The sequence below is a fragment of the Nilaparvata lugens genome, chromosome 4, assembly GCF_014356525.2.
Source record: "Nilaparvata lugens isolate BPH chromosome 4, ASM1435652v1, whole genome shotgun sequence".
Taxonomy (NCBI): Eukaryota; Metazoa; Arthropoda; class Insecta; order Hemiptera; family Delphacidae; genus Nilaparvata; species Nilaparvata lugens.
The window spans coordinates 65,923,349-65,951,225 of NC_052507.1; the positions used below are offsets into that span (position 1 = coordinate 65,923,349).

Consider the following 27,877-nt stretch of genomic DNA (forward strand, 5'->3'; position numbering starts at 1 on the left):
GTAATTGAAGAGCGACCATTGAAAATTGGCCAAACATGAGAGTACGGTACTTCGTTAGGACAACTTACTAGTATGCTCAATTCTTGTTGACAAACGAAGCTCCATCACAAAGTGGTTGTGCAGAGCTGAGCTCTGAGTCATAAATTAAAAGTAACATCAATCATTATAACAAGTCATTTATGAGTGAGCAGATTGCAAATTAAAATAGCTGGAGATCAAATTGAATGAGTGCTATAAACTGTCAAAACAAGCAATAAATTTGACAACGAGCTTGCCACTAATAATGACTCTAATGAGGCTTTAGTTAATTCTTGATGTCTCATTTTCCAGAAGTTCTGGCAGTTCTCTTCAAGTTTCCATATCATGATACCCGCATTTTTCATATAAAAACCTTATAGGCCTACTATTAAACTATAAAATATGGAAAAATTTATTAAAAACCGATCAAATCAAATAATTGATATTCTACACTTATTGGATGAGTCTACTAATTGAATAATATACTTCTTATTAGTAATCATGTACAATTATTTATCATTTAAGATTCAATAACACTAATATTATGGTGATAAATACAGTATATCTATTTGAGAATGAAATGCTTTACAAACTTCAAATTTTGAGTTTTTTACTCTGAGAGAGTACGGAACACAGTTGGAAAATTAGTTTTCTCTTGCAGTGTTGACTTTTTAAATTTACTTTTCACTCTTCTTTAAGGCTGTGCAAAGGCTAAAAATAAACTCTCTACTCGTGATATATTTTTTCGATTTGTATATCATCAAGCTATCAAAATGAGAAAGTTTTTTCAGGAAAACATTTTTTTCCGATCATTACTTTTTGAGATATGAGCGCCTGAAGTTTGAATTTTTGGGGGAGAACATTTCAAATTCGGTAAGATATAAATCCATGAGATTTATAGGATGGATTCTTCATGGTATTGTTGATCAAGCAAAACAAAAATTTTATGAAAATATCAATTTTTGAAAAAGTAATTAAATTTATCAAAAATAACTCAACTAAAAGTTATTTTTGGTTATTTTTAGTAAATTGAATAACTATAATAAAAATGGATATTTACAGAATTTTTTTCTTCTACTAGATCAAAAATATTATGAAGAATCTATGCTCTAAATCTCATGGATTTATCTCTTACCGAATTTGATATGTTCTGTCCCAAAAATATAAACTTCAGGCGCTCATATCTCAAAAAGTAATGATCAGAAAAAAATGTCTTCCTGAGAAAACTTTTTCATTTTCATAGCTTGATGATATACAAATCGAAAAACTCTGAAAATTATCACGAGTAGAAAGTTTATTTTTAGCATTTGCACGCAGCCTTAAAGAGCCAAGAGACGGATTCAATGACTAATACACAATTATTTCAAATAATTTATTGAAGACTGAATGAAAATATTGAAGAATATATTATCATTGCTTCAACAATTCCCTTTTTGTCATATAGTCAAAGTAGAAAAATCAATTTGGGAATTGGTTCATCTCAAACCCCAATCTACCCTACAGTACTAACTTATGCCTTGCTTTCTGTTTCAAGACTGATATTCTATTCATTGATCGTGAAAAATTAATTCATCTGTTCGTCTTTTCTAGAGGATTGCTTCATATTAGATGGGAAATGTTACCCACAATCTACATTATGGAATCTATTTAATTGATCACATTAGTACAATTTTCTCAATTGACCTACCTTGAAAACAAAAATTTGCAGAACGGAAATAAAAAGTTTAAACATCACATTGGATTATTAAACAATCAAAAAATCATGGAAACTCTAAACATTTTTTACATTCTATTAACATATTTAAACTAAAATGTCTATTTACAAGTGTTAACTAATTGTGATAAGCCTATTATGCTAATGATAACATGGTAGTAGCAACTATTTTATACATAAAAAACGAAATCATGCCCAAACAATGAATATGATATTTTCGTAGGTTACAAAAGAAGACTATATATATATAAGTAGGCTAAATGAATCAACAAACCAAAAATATGACAAAATATGAATAATGTAGATACATGAAGCTGAATTTGCCTGAGATATTATATTATGTACATGAATAGATTACCTAAGTATTTGATTCTTCTACTAGCACTATTCTCATTCTGTTAAATGAAGCGGTCACAAACGCTTTTCAAGATTCTATTCTACATGAGGCAAACACTATTTGCTGGAATGACATCTAAAAAACTGTTGATTCACGGTAAAACTGTTAGAAAATGAGCGAATAGCAAACAAAATCATTATGTGGAAGCAGAAAAAACAGAGATAGTATTCAATCTAAGTCACTGTACCCACACCAGGCTTCGGATCACTTGGATAACCTCCTGGATACCTCTGGTTATTCTCCAATTTTTCCTGGTTATAGAGAACAATTAAATATTGATATAAATAAAATTAACAAACTCTTCAAAATCCAGGTTTTTGAAGAAATATACTCTTGAATTCAATAATTGATTACTGTACTAAAATTATTCGGCGTTTTACATAGGGATTTCAATACTCTGGATTTTGATACTTAATAATTTAGCTGAATAGCTCATTGAGTGATAGAACGCAAAATTATCATGCACCGGAATTTTGTTACCAGTAATGTTTAATGTTACCATATTATTAACAAATTCACTTACTTCACATTGTTTTGATTTGGAATGGATCATTTGTTCATTCTGGAGATAATGCAATGACAATTTTCTTCTATAGTTCCAAGACATTGATAGATACAAATTCAATCAGTAACTCAAGATGGAATAAAGAGAAGAGATAATTAGACATGAATACGTGGTAGCATATAATATAACCTCGATTTATAACATCCTGATCTGTTTGCTTGAAACAGACCAATTTAAGGTTCAAATCTTCTTGTTTGTACATAATAATATCATACTGCATTTTATGCTTGAATAACAGATGTTGAGATGAACTACGAACAAGGAACAACAGACAATTGTAATCTCTATACTTATAAAAGGCTAAGCCCCGACAGACTGAAATCACACCACAGCCCAAACTACTGAGCCTAAAAACTTGAAATTTTGCACGATTGTTTATGGTAACCTGAAAACATCCACTAAGAAAGGATTTTCAGAAATTTGCCCCCCTGAGGGAGCTAGGGCCCCCCCAAAATTTTGTACTTTTTAACCGCTCATTGCACAGCAAAGTCATGAGGAACTTTTTTGTTCAGCTACGAAAAAAAATTAGATCTATGCAGAAAAATTTCGATCAGGAGCACAGGGGGGTCCAGGAGAGGGCGTTTTTCAAAAATTTTGATGTAAAATCACACTACAGCTCAAACTAATTGTCCTACAGACTTGAAACTTTGCACAAATATTCTTCAAACATGCTAGACGCGCACTAAGAACGGATTTTGAGATATATTGCCTCTAAGGGTTTCAAAGAATGAAAAAGGATCCTATTAAGTAAGGTTATGAACATGGTAAGGTGAGTGCCATATGAAGATGAAATAATTTATTTATTGGCATGTGATATTCTAACATATGTTGTAATCATTGGAAATAACAAAATAATATGATAGAAATTCAAAAAAGAACATCTGTTCTTTTATTGCTTTCTACCTGATTCCACTCAACCTCAATAATATTGTTCTGATAATTGATAAATATGTTTAATATTATTATTAATTTAATAAAAGTATTGTTTTGATAATCAATACTTTTTTCACAAACTCTGTATAATAATATGGCGAATGTGAAACAGCTGCATCAAAGAAATTATGTCAACAACATTATGTTTAGGAAAACCATAGTTTTGAACTTCATTTTCCTGATGCAATGTATAGGCCCAATGTATGGATTATTAATTTTTTAGCTAGAACAGTTTTTTGAGATTGCTAAATAAACGTCTACAGTTTTATCAATGCTGTATCGGCAATACAAAAACGCATGCAGTTAATGTGTCTTTAAATAAAGGTGTTGACATTCACATGAATTTATTATTCTCTACCATTTTTATTTTATTACAATTTCAAAATTATTCGAGCCATGATAGAATTATTGACTCACTGTAGAGTCAGTCGAAAATTTTAATATTGAAATGAGGGGTATTTTGGCAAGCAACAAAAATAAGATCCTATGCATCTTTTCGATATTTCCTCAAATGAAAAATGAGTTTTGTGGGTTGTCAAAACTCCCCCTGAAACGGAAACTATTCAACTTATCCTATCGTTTAGTAAATTAACAATGATATCTGCATTGAATAACATGTTTCTTGCCAACAAGAATCGAACAATGGAGGTAGAATGATAAGGTTGACAACTTTCAGTTCTGTTGTTTTAAATTTTTTTTTAAATCACTTTCAAAAAGTTCATGTAGTACCTACTATTGTGTTCGAGAAACTTCTGGGGCTATCATAGTTTCACAACTATTCTGTTCCACACTCCTATCTCTTGCAGTCGTTAACCATATCTATAATAAAATAAATAGTTGGCTTATACACGTACGGGATAGGAAAATTATGTTTGACGCATTATCACGTCTGAACTACTGGACTAATCAACTTGAAATTTTGCATATAGGCTAGATTCTTAATTAACCAAGGATGGTTATAGGTCTATTTTCAATTCTTCAAAATTTCATTACGTCAAGTTTTCAGATTATCAATTTTGAAAATAGACCCTTGCGAAGCACGGGTTCCTGCTAGTTTATTATAATAGCAGTAGCCTATGCTACCTGCAACTTGAATTTTAGCACACCTATTATATTAATAGTCTACACAGTAAGATTGATTATTATACCATAGATAAATCAGATTATTGATATAGAAGATTATTGAGGAAGAGAGGAAAGGAAGATACGACACGAATAATAGAAGTTTTTATGATTTTTCATATACTAAATAATAGAAGTTAGTGCAATTGCTATTCAAATTCATTTATCATCAATAGAATCTTTTCAAAGTATTTGCTCAGAACTTATTATGCCAGCATTAATACAGCGTTCCGTTTTGATCACTATTGACAAAGGCCTAGAATGGAGCATGCTACCAATACCTACTATCACTATAAAAACAGACTGTTAATTCTATATAAATAGAAATAGTAATAGTAGATCTTGTATTGATGCTACACATGTCATGTATCCTACCACCACACCTCCACCAAACAGAAATTCGGACATGAGTCGGAACGGGACAATACATAACAGGAGAGGCCCCGGATTTATGTAGCTTGCTCTACATACACTAATTTACATCAAATAACATGATAGCTAATATAGTCGCAATATATTCTGACTTTCATACACTAACTTACATTAAATGAAATTATAGGCAATTATTCAACGAACTTCACGAAGTACTTACTTGTATGTAAGCAGTGTGAAAGATTATAAATGGAAATGAACATTGAATGCAATTTGAATATCGATAATATTCTAATTAATCTAATTACAATCTAATTTAATTACATGAATCGGCGGTGTTTCAAGTAATATCGACTCTCTGGAAAGGATACCGTATACAATAATATCCAATGACAATAGTGTGTCCCCGGATTTAGTACGTTTTGCTCAATTCCTGTTCGTGTCTGAGCTGTTATTAAATAAACAATGCATGGACTGAAAATTGGAGATGCGAAACGGGATTCAAGTGTTGGCACGGGTATGTATATAGATATAGGTAATGTGGGTAATTCTGTTGTGTGCTCAAAGATCTATGTAATAGGTAATGTGGGTAACTCGCCTGGGGCAGCACGCTGTTCAAGGTAACCTGTTCGTTGGGCTGGAAGCTGATGTCGAAGTAGCTGGCGGCGATCTGAGAGGCCGGCTCCTCCTGGCTCGATGGAGACAGCAGCTCTGCCTGCTGCTTGCTGCCATCCTTCGGGTTCAGCTGTTTCGTCTCTTCTGGCTTCAAACTAAAACACACACGTTACAATCATAGAGTGATTAATTTTAATTTTTACATAGATAGTACATATATCTTATTTGATATCGATTATTGCAATTGTTTTAGGTGATTTAATTCGGGTTCAGCTGTATTCAAACTGAAACACACATCACAATATACTAGCTTACAAAATGTCATTGTATTAGGTGAATAAATTCGGGTTCAGCTGCCTACATACTGAAACATGAATTACAATTTACTAGTTTACAAAGCATTTCATTGTTTTAGGCGAATAAAAATTATGTATAATTGTGTACATAATTCCGTATTTCCAGAATTAACGATTCTGGCTTCAAAGCAATACAATTAAGGAATAAATATGTATAGATAGAATTATTTGAGGTGGATCAAAATAATGTATGCCTACTTAAGATAGAATTCAATGTATACTCCGATTGAATTCATTTATCAATAGAATATTTTCAAAGTATTTGTTCAGAACTTATTATGCCAGCATTAATGCAGCGTTCCGATTTTACTCTGATTTGATCACGATTGACAAAGGCCTAGAACGGAGCATGCTACCAATACCTACTATCACTATAAAAACAGACTATTAATTCTATATAAATAGAAATAGTAATAGTAGATCTTGTATTGATGCTACACATGTCATGTATCCTACCACCACACCTCCACAAACAGAAATTCGGACATGAGTCGGAACGGGTCAATATATAACAGGAGAGGCCCCGGATTTATGTAGCTTGCTCTACATACACTAATTTACATCAAATAACATGATAGCTAATATAGTCGCAATATATTCTGACTTTCATACACTAACTTACATTAAATGAAATTATAGCCAATTATTCAACGAACTTCACGAAGTACTTACTTGTATGTAAGCAGTATGAAAGATTATAAATGGAAATGAACATTGAATGCGATTTGAATATCGTTAATATTCTAATTAATCTAATTACAATCTAATCTAATTACATGAATCGGCGGTGTTTCAAGTAATATCGACTCTCTGGAAAGGATACCGTATACAATAATATCCAATGACAATAGTGTGCCCCGGATTTAGTACGTTTTGCTCAATTCCTGTTCGTGTCTGAGCTGTTATTAAATAAACAATGCATGGACTGAAAATTGGAGATGCGAAACGGGATTCAAGTGTTGGCACGGGTATGTATATAGATATAGGTAATGTGGGTAATTCTGTTGTGTGCTCAAAGATCTATGTAATAGGTAATGTGGGTAACTCGCCTGGGGCAGCACGCTGTTCAAGGTAACCTGTTCGTTGGGCTGGAAGCTGATGTCGAAGTAGCTGGCGGCGATCTGAGAGGCCGGCTCCTCCTGGCTCGATGGAGACAGCAGCTCTGCCTGCTGCTTGCTGCCATCCTTCGGGTTCAGCTGTTTCGTCTCTTCTGGCTTCAAACTAAAACACACACGTTACAATCATAGAGTGATTAATTTTAATTTTTACATAGATAGTACATATATCTTATTGATATCGATTATTGCAATTGTTTTAGGTGATTTAATTCGGGTTCAGCTGTATTCAAACTGAAACACACATCACAATATACTAGCTTACAAAATGTCATTGTATTAGGTGAATCAATTCGGGTTCAGCTGCCTACATACTGAAACATGAATTACAATTTACTAGTTTACAAAGCATTTCATTGTTTTAGGCGAATAAAAATTATGTATAATTGTGTACATAATTCCGTATTTCCAGAATTCACGATTCTGGCTTCAAAGCATTACAATTAAGAAATAAATATGTATAGATAGAATTATTTGAGGTGGATTAAAATAATGTATGCCTACTTAAGATAGAATTCAATGTATACTCCGATCGAGTTAATTTCCACTCTGGATTAGAACAATTGAATCTTTCAATTCGATTCAAACAACTTAGTATAATAATAAAGAATAAAATTTATGGAGATTTAGAAACATAAAATATCTTGCGGATGATGCTTACATGAACATTTTGCGAGTGGGTGATGGTAAGTGAGAGGCTAATCAATGATATGATTAAACGTTGAAACGTTCATGCCTACCGCCGGGATTCGAACCCGCGACCAGGTAACGCTTGCAGACTGAAGGGGGCAACGCCCCCTCGGTCCTGTCGGCTATCCTGGTCGATCATTACTTTCATAGATCATTACTCATTTTTCGTTTTTTTACTGAACTCATACAATAAATAATCAACCAGTATAGGCGGCCTACCCGATACCAGGAAGAGGTATCGGCACCCATGAAACTTGTTACTCCGTAAATGAGAAGCTATAAGTCTAACACGTGCAGTAATTCGGTAATACATAAAAAAAGGAAGGCTGTTTCATTTTGTCAGATTAATTGGTAGTTTCTTTAGGTACTTTAGATAATAAATTGCACCCCAATTAGGACAAGATGTGGGCTCCAACCAACCCACACGATGTTAAATAGGCTACTCTATATCTTGGATATAGGGAGGTCAATACACTCACTTTTAGAATGAAGTTATTTTCTCAAAAGTACAAGATAAAATAGATCTTATCAAGATTTGAGTCTTGAATCTTTTGTTTCTACTGATAAATCCGTAACCCGAGTTCCTTCTAGGTTGTTGACCAATTTTAGAAAACAAAATGATTTTTCAAAAGAAAAAGATAAAACAGATCTATCAGGATTACAGTCTAGAAACTTTTGTTTCTTTTGAGATAATCCGTAGCCTGAATGCCTCGGTTATTGACCACTCATTATATACCTGTTGCAGATACAGTTATGACCTTCCTTTCAAGAACATGCGGCTAGTTGAACGCATATGAAACCCTCCTGCTCCTCTTTGCGTGCTGTAGCAGCAGTCTTCTCATTGGACAATGATTGATTGACATGCATTCAAACTCTTATCCAATCAGATTATAGTCTACATAGTAACAGAGAATAATTTTCATAAAAAATTGGATACCCATAAAAAATCGATATTTCTCTACTTCCATAATCTCAAACATCCAAACTGACTTCTGAGTTATTTTGCAATTTGCTTCTAGACCTCTCAATAAGCAGTTGATATCCTATTCATATTTCCTGGGGCATAAATTACATTAGATCATGATAAAACATTGCGTGGTCATCTCAATCTAAATGCGTTCGCAAATTCCAGCTCAGAGACACAAGCAACACCACTTTCCTCCTCGTAATAACGTTTTTCATCAATGTGGACCATTGCAATAAATTGATGAAATATTTCTTGAAGATAGCATGACTGATAACATGAACAGGAAACATGCATACACTGCAAAGCCGAATAGAGATATAGGACATGGTCATATGAATATCATGAAGCATTGCTATGACTGACATCTGACATAAGACACGATCAGACGGCAGAAGGACACACGTAGCATGTTAATAGTTGATGTGCTATAAAGTCTCTGGAATGAGAAAAAGTTCAAACTCTTCAGCATATTTTTAAAATTTGATATCATTATGTATGTCAAGGAGTCTATTCTAATAAATAGAATAACTTATGCTACTACACTAGTACCAAAGCAAAGAAATGTTTCTTTATACTTAGTATGATCACAGGGTTTCAAAACTCATAGCTGAAGAGCTTCATTATTTTGTTGAATTTAAAACAATTTAATTGTAAGTTTAAACATAACATTTATAGATTCATGATTTATTAGTATTAAATTCATTGATCTATATTTTTATCATCTATCATAAGAGAGTCAAGTTTTGACCGTACCGGTATATCAAAAACGTGAATTTGTCACAATCCCCCTCTAAAAATCACATTTATAATAATATATTTGTCTACATGGAATAATACATGTGTATAATATTCAATGACAAATATTTTCTTAATTATTAGTACCTAGTTTACAAAGAAAAAATTGAAACCTGCCCAAACTACGCGTCTATTAGCCTATGTGGTTTTACGACATATAGTACAAAGGATATACTAAATTTACAGTAATTGTAGTAATACAAAGTGTATGAGTAACATTTAAGAACTCAACTAAATCATTGAATTTTCATCAATAAAGAATTCTTATGAAAATCAATATTTCCAGCAGTGCATACTTTTTTCAACAAGTATTAGAACCTTCAAATCAGAATCGGAAACCCTCTCTCAACATCAAAATGATACTCTGCTTCCGTGCTGGGTAAACTCAATAATTATCGATTTCTCACTATAAAATCGAATTGATTGGATCAAGAATAAGCAAATATATCTGAATCATACATTATGTGATGTGTTAATAATATAGCGAGTAGGAATCTTCAATTAACATCCTAAATTATAAGGGAAATTTAAATTAAAGCTATTTGATCCAATCAATTAGTACAGGGAGTACAATATTGATATCGATATAGGTAGCTTAAATTGAGTAGGTGCCAAGTTAATGAAATTGGCGAATACTGGGCGTAGACAGATTAAAAAGTATTGGAGCAAAAGACACACCCATGCTAACAATAGAGACACAAACACTGAAACCCATCTATCAACTGTTCAAGTTCAACCATATTACCGGCTGCTACTGACATTCACATTGTAGTGAGATGGACAAATAATCTCAACTACTACTGTGCATAGTTTGATCAGTTTAGTCATTTGAGTGAATTATTTTTGACGAGTGATTTTTGCAAACATTTTTTACAAGAAGGGTGCATTCAATCGTTCAAATCACGTACAACACAACCATAGATGTTTGAGGGTAGGACTATTTGCAGTAGTTCAAAACCACTAAATTCATCAATTTACAATGTTTTTATAGTGAGTGCTAGAAGATAGACCTATTGCATTTTATTGTGTCTACTAGACAGCTTGAAAAACCAATTCTTCGAATTATCAGAGTGCTCCAACAACTATATACAGGAAAAATATGTATAATCCCAACAACTATATACAGGAAAAATATGTAGAATAAGAAGAAGAAGAAGAAGAAAAAGAAGACGACACGAATCAAACATTAACCAGCAAATGCTGCTACCTATTGGCAGATTTTAGAATCAGTTAGCCTACATCACAAACTTTCGACCAATCAGGAGAGAGTAGGCGGAGTAGAAGTATTACCCTGAATTTGCTGCCGTCTCTACTGGCTGAGATCCTAGATAGATTACAAATTGTTGCTAAATCGCGAGTTAATAAATCCATCAATCTAGCATACTATTTACTAGTATACTATAACTAGCATACTATTTATCACATTCCTTTGTATTTAATAAGATAGCTCTAGAACAGTTTATTGAATGGACTGCAAACCATTGTTGATTTACGTTATTGTAAAACAAGTAGAGTAAATTATTCTTAGAGCTATAACCTTACCATTACTACAGTTATTAATGTGCGAAAGTACCAAAACATATGCCAATTCTCATAAAAAATGTTCCGCCACCAATAAAGTCATGACAATATTTTGTAGGATATATCAAGAAATTGTAATTTCAATTCACCAAGTGAATACCACCCATCATCACTGTGAATCGAAAAAAAATTAAGAATAGATTTATCACTGACCAATGACCAACCATTGTTGGTGAACTGATAAATTCACCATGCCTAATGAAACAGTTAAAAAAATTCATTGCTAATTTTTGTTAGAAAAGTTTACTGGTACTGTTGATTTTAATAATACACAACTTCCACCCTTGAAAAACAAACACTTTTTGCTCACATAGGGAAGAAGAAGAAAAAGAAGAAGAAGAAGATGATGATGATGTCTATGGTTCAAACCCTCCCAGGGAAATCATTACAATATCTATATAAATAAAAATCGAGCCTCAAATTTTGACGTTCAATAACTTTTTTATGTGTACACCGAATTTGATGATTTTTTTAGTTATGTTCGTTATGTTCAGGACCAGGTTCATGGCCTATCAAATTTATAATCCGACTTCAGGACTCTTTCCTACGGTCCTTCAAAGTTTACAAGTAATCCTTATGGGAGAAGATTTGTGAGCAGGCCACACACAGAAATAAAAATCAGCTGTTATAATCATTGCGTCATCCAACAGCCGTCGATAGATAGTAGACAAGAGTGTGTGCTGCTCCATAACCACTCATGTATTTTATTCTAAACGCCCAGAATAAAAACAAAATTACTGTTTTGTGTGTAACCATCCAGCAGTGCGGCCTCAGGTTAAATACATTGCTTTGTTTCGAATAATTGAATAGTTGGATAATTATCTTTATAAATGAAATCCATTAAAATCCCCCGAAGCCAGTTACTTATTCAAATATCATTTACTAAACCAGTTACATTTTATATTAGTTACAGTTATTACAAATTTAAGTTATTAGTCACATATCTTCAGTTACTTATTCAGACTTATTATTAATCGATCTTTTTCAATACTTAATTCACCGAGAATGGTAATAGGCCTATTTTCAATTCTTCAAGATTTCAGTAGCTCAAGTTTTTATTTGGACCCTTGCGGAGCACGAGTTACCTACAAGTTTTTAATAAAAGTTGGTATTTACAGTTATTACTGATAAAAATAATCAATTTTGTACCATTGATTTCTATCGAAATTATAATTCCGACATCAGGGTTCATCGTCACTCACCAATTATTTAAAAAGTTTGTGAAGCAATTAATTTTCCAGCTACTCGTATTTTCCAAGGTCATGCATTAGATTTTTTTATAATAGTTTCAAATCCCCTGCATGTTTTGAGCAAGTGAAAGGAGTGGACGGGGAAGCACATGTGATTTATGCAAAAAGGTAGCATAGCTTAAACTACACGTCGATATGCGTGATCAATTAATTTGTCAGTTATGATTTTATCGTACACGCATATGGAAAAGTATGCTGAACTGATTATTTGGTCAATAAAAAATAATAGGATGGTCTGGAATTGTTAGTATGGGTTATAGATTTTGAGGTGTGCATCCAGCTAAAGTTTGTCATGAGATGCATCAACTATTTGGCGGTACGAAGTTCGCCGGACAGCTAGTTAGTGAATAAACTTATCAGCACATCAAACAAGCAATAATATTACTGAGTTTGTGAGCGGAAACTAAACAGACGCTAAATAGACTGAAGACTGTATCATATGAGCAATTGATCGGTCGATGAATTAATAACTGTAGGAATAGATTGAACAAGGATAACGTGTACAAGTAGGCAGTACTCAAGAATAGTGTATATATATAACCATCCTTGGGCAGTCAGTACCAATGCAATGCAGACAATGTTTCTATTGATTGAATTCGATGCATGTAACCTAGGCGGAAAAATCTGGTCGATAACTAACTACATTATGGTGTAAACAACACGTAACTTTGTTGCTTTATTAGCCAGCTGCAAATTTGTCTTACCTTAGTCTCAGTACTACTCGCTCACAACAAACTTGTTTACGTCAACGTTATTGAGACAACCAACAGCTAATGAAGATGGGAAATGGCTTGTCTTGGGGAAAATGCCGTATTACATTTCATATTCACGATGTTGATCAATGATAAAAAATCTGGTGTGGCGCACTCCACAACTTTCCTTGCCGTTATGAAAATTGATCACCTGACGCTAGTGTTCCCGCGCATCACAAGTGTACTAATAAAAGATTTGAAGCTGGTGACAGGGCAATAACGCTGGAGACACACGAGGTCTGCTATCTCTTCATAGTGAATAATTTAATAGAATCAACAGATGCCAACAGTTTGCAATTGGATAATCACATTTTCTTGAATTTCGAGCTTATTTTTAAATTTTAGGTGAAAATGTTACTGGACATTAATTGTAGAGATTCTCATGCTCAATCTTTTCCACTCAAAATGTTTTGTTTAAATTGTATCTGAAGCCTGATAATTGAGAATCTAAAATCAAACTTTGCATAGATGGGGCGGAGCTCCTGAAATTTTTACAGATATGGGACTTGTGGCAGTTGATAGAGCTTATCGATGACTTTTTAGGTATGAATTTGATCAAAATCGTTGGAGCCGTTTTCGAGAAAATCGCAAAAAACCCTGTTTTTGACAACATTTTTGCCATTTTTGCCGCCATCTTGAATTGCATTTGATTGAAATTATTCGTGTCGGATAGAAGGATCCGACAAGGAAGTGAAGGAGAGTAAAAATAGCAATGAACTGGAAACTATTTTGAGTTTTGAATATTTGGATCAATAAAATTGGATTTGTGAGCTTATTGAAACAATAAAACCTACCATTTGAAGATAACTTTCCTGTAAACCTAAATTTACAGCATTTGCTTTGTTTCCATGTTGGAATAACGCTAGTTATGGATATGGAGGAATCGTAAGTTCAACTAAAATAATATTCATCTCTTTTCTGTATAGGGCTACTTGTAATAAAATAGAATGAAAAATAAAAATCTCAGTGCCCTTTTCGAAATATTTAATCACCATATTTTGAGGTGATTAAATAATTCGAAAAGGGTACTGAGATTTTTATTTTTCATTCTAAAATAATATTGTTTAGTTCCACAAAATAATGAAGCTACGAGTTTTGAAATCTTATGATCAAACTTATAATAATTATTGTTATGAAAACTATCAATTTAATTTTTCTGCATCATTCATAATAATTCTACTTTCTACTTGTATACCGGTACCATAGACAACATCACATTCGCACTCAGCTACTTTAGTGAGGTCCACGTTATAAAGGCGGTATTTGATTTACATTGCTATCCTTGTCTATCATTCGACAAAACAGATAGTGCTATCCTTTCCAATCAACGCAATGTTGCCAGATCGTTTTTCAATAATATAGAAAAATAGTTAACAAAATATTCAATCCCAATTATGAAAATGTATTATTAAATCATTGGATTTTTTTACAAATCAAATACAATTGATCATTTTGAACAAGGATGAACAGTAAGTAAATATTTCATCAGGTATACCAGTATGAGCTATATATTTAATAGAAGGCAGTGGCAAGGCAGAGATTCGGCAACGCTGTTCTATCTTTCTCTACTACCATTATTAATTGGAGATCACCAAACTTCTGATTTGCTGTTTATTATTCATATAATTCTTACTAATTAATACAAGTTGAAAGTAATACAGGTATACTTTGAAGTGAAAATATTTTTTGTGACGTTTTTAATGTGACGACATGCTTTGAGCTGGTGTTACACATTCTCAAGTCCAAATATTAACTTTCAATTTTATATTAGCGATAGCGGTTCGCTGCTGGGTTCACCACAATCGATATATTTTAGACGTTTCTCTAAAGAAATCCTTCACATATATAAATGGCCAGAAATAAATCAAATTGAATGTTGTGTAACACATTTTCAAGTCCAAAACTAAAATTTCAATTACCGGTGGTGGTTACCTACTGGTTCTGCACGATCGAATCTAGACGTTTTTCTGAACAAATCCTTTTCATATTCAGGCCAGAAAGGCTTGAATCGCATAGATTCTAGGAATGATTCTAATCATAACTATGTCAAAACAGGACAAGATAGCCTGCAGCTGATGACGGCCTCTCAAAGCCAAAGCTTAGCACGTCAAGTACCTTGTACTTGGTTTAGGAATCTACAGAGATTCACTTCAGACTGTCACCATAAGTTGAATGGGGAGCAAAGATGACTGTTATGAGGAATGCTGACAGTGAAGTGAATCATACTCTATAGAGGTTCAAAAACTTAATGCAAGCGACTTTCTAAATAATTTATTCACCGCTTTTAATGGGAGTGCACCTTGAGTGAGCAGCTGTTAACAATTTATGATTGATTCAATTATTATTCAACAATGATGTCACCCAACGTGACAGAAACGATTTCATTAATTTTAGTGACATTCACATTGCCAAGAAATATATGAGGTTTCTGCAATCTACATGCATTCTTCGATCACTTCGACGCTTCCAATCTACTCTCTACTAAACGTCTATCTTCTACTCGCCAATTCATTAAAGGGTTGGGATCGTATTACCAATAATTTCAGAAATAGTGTACAGTAGCCTACTCTAAATGAGAATGAAAAGTAGAGTAGAAAAGTAGAAAAGTAGCTCAAGTTGATCAGAAAGATTCTCTCAACGTAAATCCAGAAATGCTTCCATATCAGAGATAATTCATTGTGAAATTGTTTCATTTGAATATCACGTTGTTTTAGGTGGTTTGTTTTTGTTCAAATAATATAGTATAGCCTACTAAATAAATCAAGTAGGCCTATAAGTTTTATACCAAATCATTTATGCGTGTTGTGAAATTATTTGAAACTGGACTTATTCACACAGATCATATCTTTTCTCGGTGTCTATTGTTTATTCACCTTTTTGTGAACAGAACCATAGACTTATAAAAGTGGATTCCTATAATATAACAGTAGGAGTAGTAGGCTATTCATACTCGTTCGGCCGTGCTGAGTGGAGATAGTCCCATTGAACTTATGAGAATTATTTTTTCACTGTACCGGTCACTGACTCTGATACTGATATGTGGGAATCCACCTATTCATGAAGACTCTCATTTTTTTCTGTATGACAGAACTAACACAAACAGAATGATCAGTATTATTCGAAGCAGTCTCTTGAATAATCTTTTTTATTATTTCCTCCATTATTGATTGGAATTTATTTAGAATTATTGAAGTATTTTTTTCCTATATCTTGTAATGTTTGCATCGTTCCTTGATTGAACATTTTGTTAGAGAGGACATTAATTGGACAATGCGAACAAAGAAGAGAAAAATCTTATTGATGTAATGCTGAGGATATCAACGAGATTTGCATGATTTGGCCTTCAGATGAAAGAGTGACTTTAAATGATGAATCTAATTTTCGATCAAGCGCATGATACTGTATACACATTAGCACGCTTCTCTTTGTCTTTATGTCTTCCGCTGAGATGAAATTGAAAGTTTTATTATAAACTTCTAGAGTTAAGACAGACCACAGATCACGATTTATTTTGTTAAGAGCTTAAAGGATGATGACCCTATCGCCATCCATATTCTTTGTACTTACCGTGTAGTGGAATAAAGAAGATTCTTGATTTGATTTTGTCTTTGTCGAATGATATTGACTGATTTGGTTGTTGACTGACTAATCGTCAACACCTCATGCTAATCTGTGGCTATGATGAATTTTATTATAAAACAGAAAAATATGAGATAAAATATATTCTCCATTTTTTTAGTCAAATCAGTGCTTTTACTAGAAGAGAAAGAGTAATGTGATAATTTTTATTGAATGAAAACGACTTGATATTGTCAAAACCACTACTTTATTGAAACAATTCGAAATACTAGTTTCGGTTATCACACCAACATCAATCTCTAGTAAACTGAAAGCTTAGGCTAAACATTGAGCAGCAGCAGAATGTAGTATGTTATGGGTGAATCTCCAAGATTGATCAATAGTTGTTGACCAATGAAGGTTGAGGACGACTGCCATTGGCCGAGACAAGACATGCTCAAGTATTCCAGTCTCGGCCAATGAAAGTTGAGTTCAACCTCCATTGGTCTTCAGCTAAGTCCAATCGTACATCTTTACACGAATACTATTATTATATTCTGCTGCTCAATGTTCAAGCTTTAGGTTTAGTAGAATCTGGATCTAGTATATCAAATTTTGATGATGATGATAATAATAATAAGTGGTTTTAAAGTGGATTGTTCTCATTCATTCATTCATCAATATTATTTTAAGAAGCTATTCTATTTCTGGGGTATACTGATGTCGGACATTGGTAGAACGGTAGATTAGATTTGGATTTTCGTTGCAATTTTCAAGAAATTTTATCTCTCCTTTTAATTAATAATAAAATATTATTCCACAAAGGAGAGAATACAGTCTTGAGGTATGTTTATGCAGAAAAGCAGATAAATCTTATCATTCGTATCATATTCATTAAGAAAGGAGAGTTTGACTTATAACTTTAATAATTATAATGTTATTAGCATTAAAAGTCGCGTGAGCGACATTCGAACGAAGCATCGATGCAGTCTGGCTCTGGACCGGTTTATCCAATTTAAATTCACATCTTCCGTCAAGAAGGTTCCGAGATCGTCATTGTGAATGACTAAGAACATTTTCTTGCTATCTGTGATTTGGAAATTCATAGGCAAGATTAGAGACTTGAGGTTCTTATCCGTTCACCCATTAGTACTACATTCATTCCATTTTATCTATCAAATTCAACCTTCATTCCATGTAATTACACACTGATAAACTGGTAATGAGGAATATTCCCGAAAATCCGGAGATGTCGATTAATAATCAATTTTATTGTTTAAATTGTAATGATTGTGCGGGATATTGAATTACTCCCCGAAAATCCCGAGATATCGATCTTGGAATGAATAAATACAGATAAATAACGACGAAAGATTGATGCAAATTTTTCCTCCTCAAAATAATTTTAGAAGGATTACTCACTTCTTGTTAAGTATAAAATTCACTTCGATTAATTGCACTGTAGGCCTACGTGATGTTAAGAACATGATCAAAATTCTTCAGCACCGATAACTGAATCATCGACTAACGACTATAGTGGATGATTTTTAGCTTCAACTTCACTTCTAACTGTTGATTACTATTGTACTGTAGTAATAAAAAGCTAAACGTAATAGAAATTTATGGAATAATACTTCTATTGTTGAGTAAACCTTTGAATTATCAAACTATTAATCAAGAAATGATGATTTGGACCTGTAGGCTACATAACTGGTGACTGACAACACATTTGCATGAAACGTGACTTGTTGCTGAAAATGTGCCTCTATTCATTGTTCTCGAAACAATAATTTGAAGTTTGTAGACATTAATATATCGTATGAGAGGAAAGCTTCACTAAAGCAATGCATTCAACCTAGTTCAATTTATTTGAATTTGATAGATTTCGATCGACAGAATTTTATTAGAATACATGATAGGATAACAGTAATTATTCCCGATGAAGTTCAGTTTCAGCTATAGTTGAAACGTCGATTTCACATAGCTTCAGGGATAATATTAACTTAATGTGGATTCCATTAAAATAGCGTCAAGTGTAAACTCAATGCTTTTCATATTACATGTAACTAGTAACTGAATTGGTAGATACTTTGAATGAACAGGATTCTTGGATTGAAAATTTACCGGGAAGTAGTTCTATTTCAACAATTTTACAATATTGGATAACTTGGAAATTCAAGATTAATTGAATGGAATATTGAATTCATGAAATAATACATTGAATGGGGAGGTGAGGTTCTACACGGATGGAACATAAATAAACTAAATAATTCATTATAGTCGTAAGAAATTTCGCGAAACAATTTGTGAGAGTATTCGATTGAAAGTCTCTGGATGTGAGCCAAGTTGAGAAATGTTTGAAAATGAATTCTAAGCTTTTATTAATAGATTACTGCATACATCAATACTTACTTGGATAAAGAATGATGGATTAGCACCTTGATGTAATAAATTGTAATCTATAATGACTCGATAATTAGGCTACACATAGAAAGTTTTACTGATAATTTTTACGCATTGATTTACTGAGATAAATCATGCTGATAATAATGGTCAATACCAATAATGGTCAATATAACATAGAATAACTACTTAACCTTGTAGTAAAGAAATTGGTGGTAATGGGAAAAAATGGAAATGGTTAACAGTTTTTCTTAAAATGTTCAACATTGTGGGGATTGGGGAATCAGAATCATGGATCTCGCAAGCTCACCCAATGAACCTTGAGAATGATTGAGTAGCTTTCAGCACAGGTAGAGCCGAATGATTTGGAGATAACCAATACCCATAGGCAACATCTCATATTCATGTAGATATATCAGCTGTTGGTTTAAACCCGGAATGAAACTCATTACAGTAGCTCAGTAGGTCCTGTATAATAAATGCGACTCCATGTTAAATGGAACATGTCTAGTTGAAAGTAGATGGTGCATATGAGCTCAGTGCAGGGTGGATTGAGTGTTTCAGAATTTAGGGAGAAAACATAATATAAGTTGATGCCCTATTATAGTAGGTTAATTAGTTGTTTAGGTAGAGGGTAAACAACTATTATGTGAAACTGTAGTGCTCTATTGAAAAAATAGGTATTCATAGGTTACAAAAGCTTTCAGTTTCACAGATATAGGCAACAGTGAATTTCGCATCAACATTTTTACATTTTACACACGATTTTTAAACCTAAACAAATATTTTTTACTTCCCTTGCCCTATTACCATAGGTAAGGAAAGTATTGCTTTCCGAAAAAAAACTAAACTTTGGTACCCCAATTTCTAAATTTCTATACGTTTCAAGGTCCCCTGAGTCCAAAAAACTGGTTTTTGGGTATTGGTCTGTATGTGTGTGTGTGTGTGTGTGTGTGTGTGTGTGTGTGTGTGTGTGTGTGTGTGTGTGTGTGTGTGTGTGTGTGTATATGAGAGTGTATGTGCGTCTGTGTACACGATATCTCATCTCCCAATTAACGGAATGACTTGAAATTTGGAACTTAAAATTCTTTCACTATAAGGATCCGACACGAACAATTTCAATCAAATGCAATTCAAGATGGCGGCTAAAATGGCGAAAATGTTGTCAAAAACAGGGTTTTTCGTGATTTTCTCGGAAACGGCTCCAACGATTTTGATCAAATTCATACCTAAAATAGTCATCGATAAGCTCTATCAACTGCCACAAGTCCCATATCTGTAAAAATTTCAGGAGCTCCGCCCCATCAATGCAGATAGATTTCCAATTATCAGGCTTCAGATACAATTGAAACAAAAAAAAAATCAAGTGGAGTAGATTTAGCATGAAAATCTCTACAATTAATGTTCAGTAACATTTTCACCTAAAATTGAAAATAAGCTTTAAATTCGAGAAAATGTGATTATTCAATTGCAAATTATTGTTGATTCTATTAAATCATTCACTATGAAGAGATAGCAGACCTCATGTGTGTCTCCAGCGTTATTACCCTGTCACCAGCTGGCTCAAATCTTTGAATAGTGGACTTGAGATGCGCGGGAACACTAGCGTCAGGTGATCAATTTTCATAACGGCAAGGAAAGTTGTGTGAGTGCGCCACACCAGATTTTTTCTTAATTCTTCTCAAAGGAATTTTCGCAGGTCTACGTTCAGGCAAACTTTGCCTACTCTGATATCTTCCGTGAATGAACGTAAGTACTCCACACTACGCCCGGAGAAAGCAACAATCCGAATAATCCTTTATGAATAGAAATCAATTTCAGGATGAGCGAACTTCTTGAAAGCCAATTCAATGTCACGAAAACAAAGGATTCCAAGTAGAAAAGGGCAGGCAACGTCACAGAAAGAGCAACAGAGAGGGAATGAGTGAGTGAGGTCAGGACAACGACCAGGCCACGCTCGTACTGGTAATTCTGATAATAATAATCATAATATTGGCACGAGGCAAGTGCTTTGCACGGCCAAGAATTGGAGCACCGACTTTTCAGAGCAACATTCTGAGCGTGAGCGAGGCTCGAACTCGAGACATCGCGGTTGACTCAGGTCGCGGCAGCAGCTGCTCTATCTCATCTCACTTCAAACTGTCATTGGTTCAATATTATCATTGGGTCTGTATCACCACACATGATACAGTATCAACTCAATATTTTATAGTAACGTAGGCGTACATTCAAGTGTAATTTTGATCGTGTGTTGTGTGTCATGTGAAAGTGTCGACCATACATCAGTGTAATATGATATATACCTGCACTATGGAATCAACTCTTGTGTTCAATAATGAAATTAAAACACACATATATCATCAAATTCTACAGTTTTATTTGTTACAGGAACATTTAATGTTACAGGTCACATTTTCCTTGTGTTCAATATAAGACAGTCGTTATAATAATTAATTTCAAAAATCATCAAACATGACCTGCAGTGAGCCACCTAAATTTTGAAATCTCAACCCTGTCAATCTATGAGAACTGAATAACTATACTTCGTTCAAATTAACTTCCGACTTGGGATGGACATGCACAGCAGAGAAGGCATACAGCGACAGGGATACAATGGCTGCTATGTTGCCGTTGTGTACTGGCCAGCGTTCTTTATTTCCAGTGAGTATTCAAGCGCTCATGTTAAACTTAGGAAGTTTCCTCTCTGCAATCACAGACTCGACTGACTCTATTCGACAAATTGACAACTATGCTTCCACCTATGACTCAATCCATCACTGCAATTGGCTGATCTTCCTCCATTTCTCTGCACCGCAAATTCCTCCAAGTCTGAAGAAGATTTGCAAGGAGTATAAACGTAGAAGATGAAGAGGGATATACCAGCATCAGCAGGAGAGGGTTCAAGGCCCTCTTATCAAGAATGTTTTTGTACGGACTACCGTAACAGAAACGCGCCAATCATACAGTTTTAGTAACTGATTAATTTTGAGCGCGAAGATTCACTATTTCAAATGAAAACGACTTGATATCGTAAAAACCACAAATTAATTTAAAAAACGAAAAAATTGGTTATAACATCATTATTAATCTCTGATAAACTAAAAGCTTAATCATTGAGCTGCAGAATATATTATAATAGGCCTAAAGGAGACGCCCAATAGTTGTAGACCAATGAAAGTTGAGCTTTACTATCATTGGCCGAGACTAGACACGCCCAAGCATTCCAAATAGTCATGAATCTGGTGTAACGTTTTGACAACACGTTTTCATCTAACATGGATACAGTATCTACCACAACATCACCTTCACAACAACACGGAAAGTTATTCACTATCGTAAAAGATTACAAGATCCTACGAAATCCTTTCCGAATTCATTCCTAAAGCTGTTTCTTGCTTGAGATCTAGACTGAATAATGATGATGTCGGAAGAACAAATAAATTGATAAATATCATGACTTTCTAGAGTACGAATGATTGGGGCGGGAGCTAGTACGTGATAGGTTGGACGTACTAAGGGTAAATAATCAAACACCAATTGGAAACAAGGGTAGAGAAATCGAATTGAGAGTTGGGGAAGAAGTTTATGTGAGAGACTACAGAGAGTGGGGACGCGTTGGTCAAGAGCCACTATTGAAGCAAGAGAAGGGGACAAAATTTATAAGATCATAACAGAGCTAACTGTTCCTATAATTCCAAATGTCTGAGTAATGAAGTCGATTTAAGTTATTCCTTTCTGTATTCATCATTCAATGTTTACTTTTAAATCTCTAGAAGTGCGAAATAATCATAAGTGATAAGATGAAATTGTAGATTTTGTCGTGAAAATAGTAGAGTGAGAAACAGAAATCAACGGTGGAAATAAATTATGGTATAACTTAGATAGATATAAATGAAAATACGTAGAGGAGAAATTTTTCATCTCCTATTGAAAAAATATATAAAAAAATATAATATAATTATATTAAAAATTATAATATAATATAATCACTATTCAATGATTTAATTTTTTGTTTAACTATTCATTATTAACATATTGATTCACTATAAATGACTGAATACTTATAATGTTCTATTTCCTAAAGGAGGCTCGGTGGTTGAATTTATATTTAGGAAATTAACATGTCGTAGGATATGAATAGCTCTTCAATTTTGGATTCTATCACGAACAGCGATTTGAAATATGATATGAATAACTACAACTAGCAATCAATTTTATGAGAATTCAACTTGATAATTATCAAATGACTTGGGTCAAGTGAGTGAGTTATTATCAAGTTCAATTATCATAAAACACACTGCTAAACGTTATTAAATGATCGTGCTCCAAGAGAATGAAATACATTCCATGTATTGGTATTTCATTCGCCCAGATTGAAATTCCCAGATTCGCCCCATTAGAAATAGTATTTCATTCTCTTGACTCTTCTTGTAAAAGTAACAGTTACTATGGCAGTACTGTCATATTTACATTCAAAATTGATCATGCAATAATTGTTAGTATAAAAATCTTAGAAAAGACATTCCATAATAACTGTTGATGGATCAAGAATACAGTTTCCAATAGGGGACAGTCAGACAGTAATAACCAAGGAATTACGTATCAAAAACATGACTAAAAGACGTTTAGAGAAAGTATTTTCCTGACAGCTCGTCTTTTCAAGTTGAAAGCAAAACTTTCACAGTTATCTATATGGCTCATATGCAAATATTTGTCTGCCAGACGTGATGCATTTTTGGCAAGGAGTTGCAATATACTGCTGGCACGAAACTGGCAGAGATCTGGCAGAGTCAAGCTGTCACACGTCAGGTTGCCATACTGACGGTCAAGGAATCATTATATTTATGGTTTTTTGACTATGAGATTAAAATTCAATCATGATATTTTGATTTTATCTCACCCTGGAAAAAGCTGCGAATCAAGTTCATTTCACAAACTCATATTGATCTAAGACAGTTTCATGGAAATCAATCAATAATAATAATTTCTTTGGTCTAGGGTACAACACTACCAGAGGAGTTTATTCAGAATAGTCATGTATTACAAAAAGCATATAAGCTACGATTATTTACAGAGTAATAATATAAAAGATTGATTATTTCGCTGATTTGAGAAAATTGTGAACTCTCCATGTTCTGTAGTAACAAAACAACAGAATATTGAAGATGATGCAATAAGGATTGATTTTTTCTTGTAGACGATAATTGATAATCATAAACCCAATTCATTCTTCACATGAAAAATAAAATGATAAATTCTTCAATAAAAAATGGGTCTTATTATTCGGTTCAAATCAATAAATAATCTGTTCTTTATTTGAAGCGGTCCCAGTAGATGAAATTGAAAAAAATAACACAATGAATGATATTGCAAGTTGATACCAGTAACAAAACTTATTATTCCCTTGTTATCACAATAGGTAGTCCGTTTTATTACTTAGAATTTCATGGAAACTTATCAGCTTGAATGAAAGTCGTTATCTCTTTTCCTGTTTTTGGATAGTCCTGTCTACGTTTTTAGCACATAATATCAAGTTATGACCTCGCAAAAAAGACTGCACTCTCACACTATTCGTAGAGTTTCAGTGAGTATCATCCATAACACTGATTAATCATTTTATGAGTCGACCAGAAGAACCAATTTAGTCATTATAGATCAATAAATCATTGAGAAACATTTTCTTGGAAATTTGAAGAGTAATAAATGTCAGCAAAGAAGCATGAATTATTATTAATTATTATCTGTAGCCAACTTGTTTGTCAAGTCTAATTTCACCAATTTCGTCGTGAATTTTTAATTTGAGTTCAGAAAATTAATAGAGATTTATTTTGTTTTTATGGTCAAATTTCGTCTATACAGTCCTGAACTCTTAATTCATAGCTTCTGTTTTTATTCTCATTTTGAAAAAATTTCCTCTCGAGGAGGAAATCTCTTTATCTCTAGTTTTTAGTTGCATTGCCAAACGTTTTAGAATAGCCTACCCAACAAATTGGTTATTAAATACGTTATTTGGTTATCATCCAATTAATATAGCCCATTGGTTATTCTAGCGTTATTCAATCACATGCCCAGTTGCACAAAGGCCTCTTATCTTAAATTTCAATCAAGATTAAATACCACGATACCAATCAGAGAAGGATTTTTCGAGAAGAAGGTTTCTCTGATTGGTTCTCGTGGCATTTAATCACTGTTAAAATTTAACAGGCTTTTGTGTAACCGGGCCTATTCATTTCATGTTAGTAGAGGTGTTATCCTCTTCATTCATGATTTATTTTAATCAACTGAATTCATTGAAATTTGGGAGACTCATGAATTCTTTAAGTTAAGGCTCATTATTCAAGATTCGATCTTACACTTGCATCGTGGCACTCTTTCTTCTACGATCTGCTGAAACGAATTCATTAATAATTTTCACACGAATCACTTTCAAAGTAATCGATTCAAGTTGATATTGGAAAAGATTTATTCCATGTGAGTGAAATTGTCTATGTTCTACTAAAACACATAAATTTATCTCATGCTAGATTAGGCCTAATCACCTCTTCCTTATGGATGCGAGCTTTGGAATAGGATAGAAGAATTTCATAATTTAAAAATATATAACAGAGTACAATAAAATGAATACACTGTGAAAATTGAAGCAAGTAAAGTTACGATGTGGCATTAATATCAATACTTCTTAAAACTTTTCCACAATATGAGCTACTAGATTCAAACAAATAATTTGATAATAGAGACTAATAATGTCTTGGAGCGATAGCCAGAATCTCTCATGGAGAGAAGGTTATAATGAGTAGCAAAGGTGAGCGAATATCGATTTATAACGGGGAAATAACTTTGTTACAACTTTCAAGTTTGTGACGCTCGTATCAGACTTGAACCTGGAATTATACTATTTTGGAATGATTCCAATCTAGATACTATGAGAGGAAAGGACAAGAAATTACAGTATTTATCGCGACAATTTCAAGTGCTGAGAGACAAACATTCTTGATTTCAGGGACAGTGAGCTATAAAATCAGTTTAAAACCAAAACAAAACATAATTGTTAAAATTGTTTGTAATGTAAGTTACTTCATGAATGACTTTCACGAACCACTTTCAGATTACTCGATTCAAGTGGATATTGGAGAAATTCTGTTCGAAGTGGAAAGTATAATCAAAACCGATGTCTGGTAATTCCTTTAGGACAGATTCAGACTCAAGTGTAAGCTCTTCAAATAACTATAAATCTGGATGAGTAATCGTTTTATTGTCTGGATTGAGCTGTTTATTAGCTATCGCGAGTTGATACTCGAGTCTGATTTCTGATTTATATGTGTCCAGATTGACTCAATCAAATACAAACAATAATCGTAAATCGGATTATCTTTTGCACATGTGGACCCTGAAAATAAGCATATTGTTGTTCATAAAGATAATTTATAGTTGATACGGTCACAGGAAATGCGATGTTTGCTGTACTGGTCTAATAGGATATTTCTTGCAAAACAATTTCTGTTTGAGACAGATCACTGTAACTTATTTTATATTTGAGTGATTATGATTAAAGTCAAGTTTTAGCAATTTTTTCTTGCTGAGGGTGATGTCCACATCTTTAATTTACGATTGAACGTCGTGGGTGATGAGAAGGATGATAATTTAAGCTAGTAAGGTGATGAAGGATGATGAAAGATGATAGGGACATCAGTTTTAGACGGGTTTTGAACCACTAGGAAGCTAAATTGAAACCATCATAGATTATATTCAGTGGTCTCCCGACTAACTGACAAGCATAACAAGCATATAACAAGCATATTGTGTCCGTTTTGGGCGTAAACCTGTGGTACTTTTCTGTATAATTATGTTGTATAATATAATTATGTTGTAATAGTTGTATAATTATGAATGACTGAATAATTAAATACATATCTCAACTCTCGCTATTGAATCAGCAAAACCCAGTTAAACCATGTCAACCATGTTAAGAGTTATTTGTTTTGTTCTAATCCAAGCAATAACTTTACAACATGATATTATTCTAATCACTTCTTACAATTCTATCTTTTTTATACAATTGTCAACTTATGATCACAGACAAAAATGCACCTGTATCACAGGCTACTGAAGCCTACATACTCTCTTTTTTTACTTCTGTAGTCTGCGCCAACAGCTAAAGCTGAGGGCATCGTCCTGTCGTCTTTCATCATCCCTTTAGTAAGGGGCGTTCAATCTTTGTCCATAGTCTCCTGTAGGTGTGCTCCTCCACAAATCTGTGTTATAATGTAGGCCTACCGTAAATGAAATATAGTTGACCGAGCGAAGTGAGGTCTAAGATTCAAGTCGACAGTTTCCCATTTCTCATAATGTTTAAATGTTTGAATGTTTAATTGTTTATATGTTGTGCATTTACGGCGAAACGTGGAAATAGATTTTCATGAAATTTGACAGATATGTTCCTTTTTAAATTGCGCGTCGACGTACATACACGGTTTTTGGAAATTTTGCATTTCAAGGATAATATAAAAGGAAAAAGAAGCCTCCTTCATATGCCAATATTAGAGTAGAAATCAGACTATAGAATTATTCATCATAAATCAGCTGACAAGTGATTACACAGATGTGTGGAGAAGCCAGTCTATTGCAGTATTTCCATATAAGGTCTATTGTTTCAATCAAGTACTTGTGGATGAGA

The 27,877-nt window shown here is 33.4% G+C and overlaps 1 protein-coding gene across 2 annotated transcripts in view; it reads right to left on the reverse strand.

Annotated features, from left to right (window-relative positions):
- The window catches only part of LOC111049718 (facilitated trehalose transporter Tret1-2 homolog), a 61,074-nt gene that overhangs the window by 21,807 nt on the left and 11,390 nt on the right, over nucleotides 1-27,877 (reverse strand). Inside the window, exons 2-3 of one of the 2 annotated variants that reach the window (XM_039426238.1) lie at nucleotides 7,142-7,313; nucleotides 2,321-2,380 (exon numbers count right to left, since the gene is read on the reverse strand). In XM_039426238.1, coding sequence (XP_039282172.1) covers nucleotides 2,321-2,380; nucleotides 7,142-7,313 — 232 coding nt within the window. The remainder of the gene's footprint in view (nucleotides 1-2,320; nucleotides 2,381-7,141; nucleotides 7,314-27,877) is intronic. The other variant, XM_039426239.1, reaches the window with a different exon arrangement.